General features: G+C 39.0%; 1 protein-coding gene across 1 annotated transcript; it reads left to right on the top strand.

Moving 5' to 3' along the window:
- Positions 1-8907: 8907 nt before the first annotated feature.
- On the top strand, positions 8908-11482 carry LOC134677684 (uncharacterized). Its single transcript, XM_063536147.1, has 2 exons — positions 8908-10379; positions 10944-11482. Exons 1-2 carry the CDS (start codon positions 10301-10303, stop codon positions 11357-11359), a joined length of 495 nt encoding a protein of 164 aa, XP_063392217.1. The 5' UTR covers positions 8908-10300; the 3' UTR covers positions 11360-11482.
- Positions 11483-12062: the final 580 nt, after the last annotated feature.

The raw sequence follows: 12062 nt of genomic DNA, 5'->3' as shown, positions 1-12062 counted from the left end.
CCAGTTTTTTGTAAATGCCTTTGAACTGGATTAAATTAGGATTATTATTATATCCTCCATGTCGACGAACAAGCCCGAAAAAAATTTCAATGTGGTCTTGGCTAAGACGATACGTGGCTATGTACTGAAGAACATTTGTCTCTACAAGTGTAGAGTACAAGTGTTTGAGGCTTTCAATACATATAAGAAATCCCAGAAATCCAGTTTTGGATTTGCACTCAACTATTGGTTTTTTGGTCACTTTGATAATAATTCTTCGCCTTATCACTCGCTTCGTTTTGCTGTATATCCGCAATGACAAAATATATTTCTTAATGTCTTCTAAGAAAGCCATTACTTCGTTGTAATTATCTTTACAAATAGGTCTTTTGAGTCCGATCATGTCTCTGGCACGCGTATTAAATACGTCAAATAAGGAATTCATGTTAGTAATGAACTCCACCGTGGCATCCGTATCTTTAAACTTCGAACCAGTTAGCATGTCAGTACAAAGGAGTAAAGCATCAGCGACGCTTTTACTCAGCAACTGAGTCGCGAGTTTAACTTTCATTATTTCATTTCTAAAATGTATGTGTCTCGCTGACAATTTGTTTGCAAAGTTCAAGCCTTCATTCACCTGAAGTTTGTGAAGGTTAAGTATAAATTGCCATTTAATCGTATTATCTTTATCGTCAAATATCACCCGCTTTGCCTCAAAGGTATTTCGCACCAATTTTATCATATGGCATGGATCAAGTAGAACAGCAACTTCTGTATCACAAGACGGGTGTTTAAATGTTGTTTTCAAATTTTTGGCGTCATTTAGATTACAGCCTAGAATATTAGCGGCCGCAATGTTGGAAGAACAACCATCGAAGGTCAAGGCTACAACGTCTACACCCGACTCAAAACATTTTATCAAGCAAGACTTGAGAACGTCAGCACGAGTTTCACCCGACAAACTGTTGACGAAAAAATATCCTACAGGAATTTTCCAGCACTCGTTGAGGCAAACTAATATCAGTACATAAGCTTGTGTGGCAATGGTAGTATTGGTAGGACCACAACCAAAATCTACCAGTCCATCTGTCTTCTTGCCAGTCCACATTGTTTGGTGTCTTAAGGCTATTTCGTCAGCTACGAGAGTGCATAATATTCTTTGTCCCGATAATTGGCTTTTATTTTTTAAAATATCAAAGGCCTGTTGCGTAAAACCTGGTGAAATCGTGGTATTCTCGTACCACTTTCCAAGAACTCTTGGGTGCGGCAGAGCAGTATCGAATACCCGTCGCACGTATTTATACGCTGCAGGGGAGTAGAAATTTAGAGTCAATGCAAATTTCCTTAGTGATGGTGGATATTTTCTTCTGTATAATTTTTGGGATTTTTTTTTATCATGAATTCTTTTGAGTAAATCGATGGCTTCAGATTTAAAGTTAAGTTCCTGAAATTGTTGTTCGGATATATAACACTTCTTTTTTAAAACATTTAGAATATTTTTCATCGAAGAAACTTTTTTCTTCAACCGGCTATTTTGCTGTTTTAAAATTTTGTTCTTTTTTTGGATTTCTTGTTTTTCGAGAATTAGTCGACGAACTTTTCTTTTCAATGCAAACTTTCTAGGAGAGTCGAAAATGGAGTCCATGTCAGATATATCCACATTGTGAAGACTGTTGGGTGAGCCAGGTGGGAGTGGTGATTTGGTTTGTTTCTAAAAGAAATAGCAATTATATTTTAAGCACCACCACCGCAAAGCCTCACAGAAATTAAATTTGATACCATTTTATACATTGGCTATCTTGTAATTTAAGTCGTTATGACCCTGTGGTATAATAATAAAATAATGCAATGGAAAATAGATCAGGTCATTCGAAATGTCTTCAAAGGAATTACCTAATTAATGTAGTTATGTATAATAAAATCATATAGGTATATAGGAGAGTAAATAATTATTAAGTTACCTTTAAAATTGGGACAGCAGACACAAAATAGATAAGTACAGAAGTCAATCACATGTATGTACTTTACTTTTCATACCTACGCTCGGCGGTCGCTCTAGGGTTGCGATTGTTGCGAACTATGACTTATGCACAAAAAACTATCGTGGTAGTGGCACTCGTATCTATCGTATCGTATCTCGTATTTAGTTGTTTGATTTATTGTTGAGGATGAAACGGGAAGAATGGAAATATAAATTAATAATAACATTAATAACTCAAATAGGTATTTTAATTTTAATGTCATTTTTATATTACAAATTTGCCACAGAAAATATCTTGCGATGATTCCGAGATTGGCGAAATACACGATTATTATATTTTTAAGTGTAATAAATTCGCATTCTCATGTACAATGTAATAAATTCGCATACGCATTCTCTCTGAAACCACTGGTAGCTTAAAAAACGACAATTCACCGTTTAATGTTGAATTTAAACAACCGTCCACTGTACAGTTATTAGTACATTATTGTCGAGGCTCGGAAGTAGCTACTTGCAGGCTGAGGATTCGTTTTAAACGGACGACCTTGGGAGTCCGTTTAATTGAATCCGAAGCCAGCAAGTAGCCTTCCAGCCGAGTCATATATAGTGCTTTTCTCAAAAATGGTGCAAGAAATATAAATATCATAGAAATATTTTACAAAAACAACGTTCTTACGTATATATTTTCACAGAAAAAAGCCCTTGCCGCCTTTTTATTTTTTTAATAAAAAAAATAGAAGTGTATTTTTCTGCCGAAAATACCCCATCCTATTTGAGACAACTAAATAGTCGCGGTACTAATCATCTGTTTGGCTGTTTAATGGGCCTGTGCCGTCATTTGATATGGTCATTTCAACTTTTAAAAAGCTTGGAACTCGACAAATAATGGAATTTGTATGCAACATTGCAGTCCCAAAATCGAGACTGCAATGTTTTTAACTTTTTAATTTTTGACTGACCATAAACTACGCGCTTCGCGACCATATTTTTAAACGGCAAAGTCGACTTTGCCGTCCATTTTTGAGAAAAATAACTTTTTGTTTTGTTTCTCCATTATTGCACAAAAAAGTTCACAGACGCGTGTCTCAAGCGGATGGCACTCGCGCTCGCACTGGTCCCAACAGGTCCGAGATATCGTGTCCGTGAGCAGTGTCTATGTACTGTGCGTTGCTCCAGCGCGCTTTGTATGTAGGTTGATTTCTGTACCTATCTGTTTTGTGCAGCAGACTTTTTGAGACGCACTATTCCTTTAGCTGTTTTATATTTAAATGCTGGATCAAAATGATCGGAACAAATTCTGCTGTGTTTCGACGGCATCCAATCATTCTGGTTCCTTCCTTTTCGAACAATTGTAATCCATTTCTGGCGCACTAGTTCATCAGATGGGAAACTAAAAAAGGAATAATGCATTTTATTCATTTCAGACATCATTTTTCATAGTAATTTTTATTGCTTAAGACCTACAGAATCGATATCTGTTCACGCACCTACTAGCGACACCTAGCGGCGCTGCGACGACAACTGCCATACCGCCCCTCTCCGCGCTCATCTTGTCTCGTTCATTCGCCTTGATATACGACACGATATACACGTTACTCGTTACATTTAAAATTTGAGCTGTATAAAGCCACTTTTCGTAATAAATTAATCCCACCAAAAACATAAATGTAAAAAAGGAGAGCCAAGTTCAATACAAAAATTATGCTTGGCTGTGGGGCTCGCCGCAAAAAGAATGGAGATCTAAATGACTGCCACTGCCAAGTTCTATGCAAAATCCAAATATGTATTTATAGGAACAAAATAACATTATAAACAAGTATTAAACTCTATTTCTTTGCTTTATTGGATACCTATAACAATTGCTGTTATTTAAAAAAATGTGAGATCTTAAAGTAGGTTAGATTTGACTTGGCCAGTTTTCATTATATCAATCATTTTATATATATTGTAATTCTGATAAAACCTGGCCAAGCCAAATCTAACCTACTTTAAGATCTCACATTTTTTTAAATAACAGCAATTGTTATAGGTATCCAATAAAGCAAAGAAATAGAGTTTAATACTTGTTTATAATGTTATTTTGTTCCTATAAATACATATTTGGATTTTGCATAGAACTTGGCAGTGGCAGTCATTTAGATCTCCATTCTTTTTGCGGCGAGCCCCACAGCCAAGCATAATTTTTGTATTGAACTTGGCTCTCCTTTTTTACATTTATGTTTTTGGTGGGATATCAATACTTTTTGTAAAGAAAACTAGGCAGGTATTGAGATTTAATGTTTTTTCTTGTGTTTCCGCTGTATGGTTTTTACTTCTGTTCTTTGTATAATTATGTGGTACCGCGCGCCGCCGACGACACACCGTTGGCCGGTTGTTTAGAGCGTATTAAAAGTTTTTTGTATGGGGCACCACTTATTTTTTGACTAAACTTTATTTTAATATAGCAAATATAATAATACATATATTGGGGTAGTTTCAAATATCTGCTTGTAACGGTTCCAACGCTACAATAAAAAAATATTTTTTTGTATGGGGACCCCCCCTATTTTTTAACTTTTTTTTATTTTTAGATTTTTTCCTACGCTTACACACAATAACCGAGCTGGATTCCAAATTTCATCCTTCTAGGTCATCTGGAAGTAGGTTAGGTTTAGGTACTTATATCAGTCCCAATAAAAAATGGATTTTTGTATGGGGACCCCCCCTATTTTTAAACTTTATTTTATTTTTAGATTTTTTCCTACGGTTACACACAATAACCGAGCTGGATTCCAAATTTCATCCTTCTAGGTCATCTGGAAGTAGGTTAGGTTTAGGTACTTATATCAGTCCCAATAAAAAATGGATTTTTGTATGGGGATCCCCCCTATTTTTAAACTTTATTTTATTTTTAGATTTTTTCCTACGGTTACACACAATAACCGAGCTGGATTCCAAATTTCATCCTTCTAGGTCATCTGGAAGTAGGTTAGGTTTAGGTACTTATATGTCAGTCCCAATAAAAAGTGGTTTTTTTGTATGGGGACCCCCCCTATTTTTTAACTTTATTTAATTTTTAGATTTTTTCCTACGGTTACACACAATAACCAAGCTGGATTCCAAATTTCATCCTTCTAGGTCATCTGGAAGTAGGTTAGGTTTAGGTACTATAAGTCATAAGTCAGTCTTAAAATTTACGACTTTTTGACCTTCATACCTTTATAACCGTTTGAGCTAGCTTCATGAAATTTGGGCTTCTAGATATCCTTATGGATATAATTAAACACACGTAGTTTTATGTGTTTACGTCAAAGATGTTTTGAGTTATAGAAGGGTCAAAAGGTCACCAAGTGGTTCGTGTAATATTACACTCGGCGCTGGCTAGCCAGTCCTTTGCTTGAACTTGGCTTGACACGCTGCCGCGTGTCTAGATTTTCTATAATATTAAATAAACGTCTTCATTGAATGGACCCTGGAAAACCACCGAATCCTGCACATAAATTGATCCTCGAGCCGGATACTGCGAGAGAAGTCAGCTCGTCGGGAAGACGAAATACCCTTGCGAGACGACACCAGCACCTCGGCAGCGTCTGCAGCAGTGAACGGTCAGGTCTACCAATCCCGTCTATTCCTTTCCTAATCGAACTGTGTTAAAACCGAGTTTTTTTGTGCATTCCAGTGCCGCTCGTTACGCAAGTCACGCAGCAGCAGTTTGCGATCTACCGTACCAGTTTGGAATTTGTGCACGTGAGTAGTTCCAATTTCTCTTAATCTTTCGAAATGGGTGAAAAGGATGAAACTAAATTGACTATTCCTTCTGGATCAGGGTCACCTAGAAAAAGTCAGGCCACAATTTCAGACCTTCGCAAGCTAAGGGGTAACTTGAAAGGCCGGCTTACGCAATATAAAAAATTCGTTGATTCTCTTTTATTGGTGACTCCTTCTAAAGTACAAATTGCTGAATTAAAATTACGTATGCAAGCAGCTACAGAGACTTTTAAAACTTTTAATGATATTGAAAGCCAAATTGAACTTTGCTCTCCAGAAACAGAAATGTCTGCCAATTCTGAATATGTAGAAACTCTCGAGGAGTTATATTTTGGTACTATGGCTAGCGCTAATTGTTTAGTCGATAGTGTGGAGACAAATAACGTTGCTATTCCAAGTTGTGACCATGCCGTGAACAGACCGTTTTCAAAATTTAAACTACCCGAAATTAAATTGCCCTCATTCGATGGTTCGTATGATCGTTGGCTCGAATTTAAACATTCTTATGAAACAATGATCCATAAACATTCCGATCTCGACGCGATTCAAAAGTTTCATTACCTTCGATCATCACTAAGCGGTAGTGCATTACAAGTAATTAGTGCGTTAGAATTCACGGCTGCCAACTACATTCAAGCATGGGAATTGCTTGAAATTCGCTTTCATAACCCTAGGCTTTTAGTGCATAATCACATAAAATCGTTGTTCAATATTTCAGCCTTGAAACAAGAATCTTCGACTCAAATACGTAGACTGATAGACACCGTGTTACGTAATTTACGCGCTTTAAAAACGTTAGATGAACCTACCGACTCGTGGGATACGTTAATTATTCATTTAATTGTGTCAAAACTCGATACGACCACGGAGCGTAAGTGGGAATCTCACATAGGGTCTATCTCGGATAAGTCAATCAATAATGAGTCTAAGAAACTTAAGCTGGAAGATCTCTTATCGTTTCTCAGAAACCGGGCGGATACGTTAGAAATGATAAACTCGAATCATTCCAAGGCACCGACCGCGGTTAGTACTAAGCCTAATTACACGTCCAATAAACCTACGCAAGTAGTTAGTTGTGTCTCTGCTAGTGTCAGTGCTAATAAATCAAAACCTTTAAATAATAAACGTTTTCGAAACTGCGCGATGTGTAACGAGAATCATGCACTTTATACGTGTCCTAAGTTTTTAAATTTATCTGTCCAAGATAGGTTAAACTTAGTTAATAATAAAAACATATGTAATAATTGTTTACGCGAAGGGCATTCCTTAAACGAATGTATATTCGGTCCGTGTAAGCAGTGTCAACAAAAACATAATAGTTTATTGCATACGGATAGTACTCGCGTTGATAATGTGTGCGTGAGGCCGTCGAGTGCGCCTGCACACAGCGCGCCGTTATCAGTGCCGAGTACATCTAGCTACTGTGTATCAGCTGACCGCGCGCCTATGGCTGAGTGCGAAGGTGGCGCGGTAGGTGATCGGTTCACTCCCAGGCGAGGCTTACTTACTACTGCGTTAATAGAAGTAGCCGATGCGAATAATCAGTTCCATACGTGTCGTGCGTTTTTAGACAATGGAAGTGAACAATGTTTTATAACGGAAGAGTTACGTAATCGATTAAACGTGAAAAATATACAGTCCACTATTCAGATTTCGGGTGTTGCAGAAATTGTTACACAGACAAATCAGTCATGCGATGTAACTATAAGATCTAAATATTCGGATTATTCTATGTCATTAACGTGTTTTGTCTTGAAGCGCATAACGTCCAGTTTGCCCTCGACTTACATAGACTTAGATAGTATACGTATTCCTGATAATATTCAGTTAGCAGATCCCAATTTTAACGTGCCTGCAGAAATCGATATACTGATAGGTATAGAAATATTTTGGGACCTTTTAGACGGTGAAAAGATTCGATTACCGACAGGGCCGTACTTAATAAATTCGAAATTCGGCTGGTTGGTATCTGGTCCAAATAATATACGGAACTTGCCCATTAATAATCAAGTCCATTGTTATTTTACTCAGACGATTGACTCTCAACTTAGAAAGTTTTGGGAGATCGAGGATATCCCTCAGGTAGATAGTATTCTTACGCCTGACGAGCAGAAGTGTGAGGATATTTTTATCAATACGACTAAACGCGAAGAAGACGGTCGGTTCTCCGTCCGAATGCCGCTAAGAGAATCAGCTGATACGTTGGGCGATTCTTATACGTTAGCGAAAAATCGATTTTTATCCTTAGAACGTAAATTAGAACGTTTGCCGGAATATAAACGTTTATATTGTGATTTCATGCGAGAGTACGAAAGAATGGGTCACATGACTCGTGTTACCGATTATGGTACACCCAATTACTTCCACCCTCATCATGGTGTGTTTAGGGAGGGGAGTGCCACCACTAAATTGCGCGTCGTGTATAGTGGTGCTGCCCCCACCACCACCAATAAATCGTTGAATAGCATTCAGCTGCCGGGTCCAGCACTTCAAAACGATATATTTGCTATTCTAATGCGTTTCCGTCAATACAAGTACGTTGCTTGTGCTGACGTGGAGAAAATGTTTCGGCAGGTTTTGATCCAACCAGATCAGAGATCCTTGCAAATGATCCTCTGGCGTGAAAAACCTACCGATCCATTATACGTTTATGAACTCAATACGGTCACTTATGGGCAAACTAGTGCGCCATATTTAAGTCAACGTTGTATACGACAGTTAGCGTCGGAATGTTGTGATGACGTCATCGCGCGCGTTATCAACCAAGATATATTTGTAGACGATTTAATTACAGGAGATGATGATTTCCAAAATTTACTTGACATATGTCAAAAAACGTATAACGTTCTGCAATCAGGGGCCAAATTCGACACGTACAACTGTCAGATTTCACATCCACGTCAAATCAACAGTTGATTTTATCGCATTCTGAGTTATGATTCCATCAACGGTGGATAATATCATTAGGTACAACCAAAACTCCACTCTAAACTAAGGGTGGTTCGGTTTGGTTTGCTTGTCACCCCAACTGTGGATTGTTAATGTCAAATTTTGACATTGTACGTATTCGAGAACTTATGATTTTTCCCACATCAACGGGAGATCAACACGATACGTCAAACGTCGCTTGTCGAATAGGGGTCCTTGATGCTTTCCTTTACGTAAATGGACTTTTAACTGCGACGTTACGCAGGACAAGTCCAAGGAGCATTTTGTTGGTGAGCACACCCAGAACAAAACGCTCGGAGTAGGTTGGGATAATACGCACGATGAATTGTATTACACTACAAAAATCGATCCCTTGCCTAACTCGTCGTACTTAAATAAACGAATAATGTTGTCGATTATTTCACAGATTTACGATCCGTTAGGCCTACTTTCTCCTGCGGTGATAATTTCCAAAATTTTGCTTCAAAAATTATGGTTAAGTCGTATAGATTGGGACACTCCGGTCCCAGAAGACATTAAATCAATGTGGAATAATTTCATAAATACTTTGAGCCGTTTAAACGATTTACGAATTCCGCGTCATGTAAGGGGTGTACACACTGGACATACGGAATTGCATATTTTCTCAGATGCATCGTTGCATGCTTACGGCGCGTGCGCTTATATACGAACATATGATGAAGGGTCAGATGTAACTGTCAGATTATTGTGTGCTAAAAGTAAAGTCGCACCCCTGAAATCTCTAACTATCCCCAAACTCGAACTTTCAGGAGCGCTCGTTGCTGCTAAACTTTACAAGAAAATAACTGATTCCTTAAGGTTAGTGTTCACTAAAGTTTACTTCTGGTGTGACTCAACTATAGTTATTTCCTGGCTAGGCATGTCTCCGCATTTATTGAAGCCTTTTGTTCAAAATCGCGTTACGCAAATAAACGATCTCACCGGTAATGCGACATGGTTGCATGTGAGAAGCGAAGACAACCCTAGTGATTTATTGTCTAGAGGCGTTGCTTTAGACAATTTAATTGATTGTGACTTATGGTGGTTCGGACCATCATTTTTGCGCGACCCAAAATCGGATTTTATTAATGACAATACGAGTAAAAATACGGCAGTCGAAGATTTACCCGAGTTACGATCGACCGCGGTAAGCTTAGTTTGCAATCAACCAGATGAATTATTTAATTTCGATAGATGTTCATCTTACATTAAATTAGTTAGAATCGGCGCGTATGTACTCCGCTTTATATTAAACTCACGCATCAACTCTGAGCGTAAACAACTCCGCCAAACCGGTTCATTATCGGTGGACGAGCTCAGTGCATCACGTCTTATGCTAGTTAGATTCGCGCAGATGCAATCATTTCCGGACGTTTACGATAATTTACTTAAAAATAAACCGCTTAAGACGAATAGTAAACAATATAATCGTATATCCGGCCTTAACGTGTTTTTAGACGATCGTAATAAGTTAAAAGTGATTAGAGTCGGTGGTAGATTGTGTAATTCCACAAGTTTCGATTACAACAAAAAACATCCCATGTTATTGTGCAGTAAACATAAGTTAACGGTGTTGTTATTCAATTACGAACACAAGCGGCTGCTCCATGCCGGACCGCAGCTACTCTTATCTACTTTGCGTGAATGTTGCGGTGGCCTTTAGGTGCGCGAAATTTGGCAAGGAAGATAGTTCGAGAATGCGTTACCTGTATTCGAATGAAAGGTAAAGTACTTAGTCCTATCATGGGTAATGTTATTTTGGATCGTTTAGAGCCTGGTTTCCCGTTCATTCGCACAGCCGTTGATTACGGCGGGCCAATTTTCATACTTAACCGAAAGGGGAGAGGAGCTCAGCTTATTAAATCGTATATTTGTTTGTTTATATGTATGGTCACACGAGCCGTTCATTTGGAACTTGTTAATAGTCTCACCACTGATGATTATTTATTAGCGCTTAAACGTTTTATTAGTAGACGAGGAAAGCCTCATATAATTTATTCTGATAATGGAAAATGCTTTGTTGGGGCCGAAAAAGAATTTTCCACATTTTTTAAAAATAATTCGAAGGATATAGTCGATTTCGCTGCCAATGATGGCATCAAATTCAGTTTCATTCCTCCTTATTCTCCCCATTTTGGCGGATTATGGGAGGCTGGAATAAAAGCGTGCAAATTTCATTTGAAACGTGTAGTAGGTAATGCTAGACTAACTTACCAGGAATTCAGCTCGGTTTTGACACAGGCTGAAGCCATCCTGAATTCCCGGCCCATGTCACCCTTGTCCACAGATCCTACTGATTTATCCCCGCTCACGCCTGCCCATTTCCTAATTGGTCGGCCGTTGACCTGCCCTGCTAGCGAGGACCTGACGGATGTGCAGCCTTCCCGCCTGTCTCGCTACGCCAGGATCGAAGCCCTACGTCAACACTTCTGGCGTCGTTGGTCCACTGAATACGTTACGGAGCTCCAGCGGCGAACCAAGTGGAAGACTCAGAAGGACGACATAGCGTTAAACAGTCTCGTTCTAATCAAAGACGATAACCAGCCTCCTCTCAAATGGCGGTTAGGCCGAGTCACGCGTCTATACCCTGGGAGCGATGGCGTGAACCGTGTCGCCGACATCCTCACGGCGACAGGAACAATACGACGCAGCTTTTCAAAGATCTGCCCGCTACTACCAGAGCCGGCAGACCTAGACGGATGAAGACTACTTTGGGAGATGGTGCTCCCAAGGCCGGGGGCATGTTCACGCACCTACTAGCGACACCTAGCGGCGCTGCGACGACAACTGCCATACCGCCCCTCTCCGCGCTCATCTTGTCTCGTTCATTCGCCTTGATATACGACACGATATACACGTTACTCGTTACATTTAAAATTTGAGCTGTATAAAGCCACTTTTCGTAATAAATTAATTTTCTATAATATTAAATAAACGTCTTCATTGAATGGACCCTGGAAAACCACCGAATCCTGCACAATATCTAAATAGAAATAGTGTTAGTTTTATTTTTCAAAATGTCCGGGTTCGATTCCCGAGCTGAGTACACATTTTTTTTAAATGTATGAATACAGTTTTTCTTGTTACTAAAATCGATGACATGGTTCCTAAGGAGAGATCGTCGTATGTCTTATAGTTTCCGATTTTCCCATACTGACCGATCAAAATGGACCACTCTGTATACAGGGTGATCAATCCAAATGGGTCAGTATGGAAAATGTCAGAAACTATGAGAGATAGCGAAATCTGTTCTTAGGAACCATGGCTTCGATTTTAGATTTAATAATAATGGCATTTAATTTAATTTTAATTTAAAGGCCCGGAGCCTCCACCCCGACTCCCAAAACGCGACTCCCAATAGGAAAAGTGTTGGGTCGTGTTTAAGCTCCAACTTCCCCCTCTCGTG

The sequence above is a fragment of the Cydia fagiglandana genome, chromosome 26 (assembly GCF_963556715.1).
Source record: "Cydia fagiglandana chromosome 26, ilCydFagi1.1, whole genome shotgun sequence".
Lineage (NCBI taxonomy): Eukaryota > Metazoa > Arthropoda > Insecta > Lepidoptera > Tortricidae > Cydia > Cydia fagiglandana.
The sequence above is the reverse complement of the archived record's forward strand: the minus strand, read 5'-3'. Positions and strand labels throughout refer to the sequence as shown.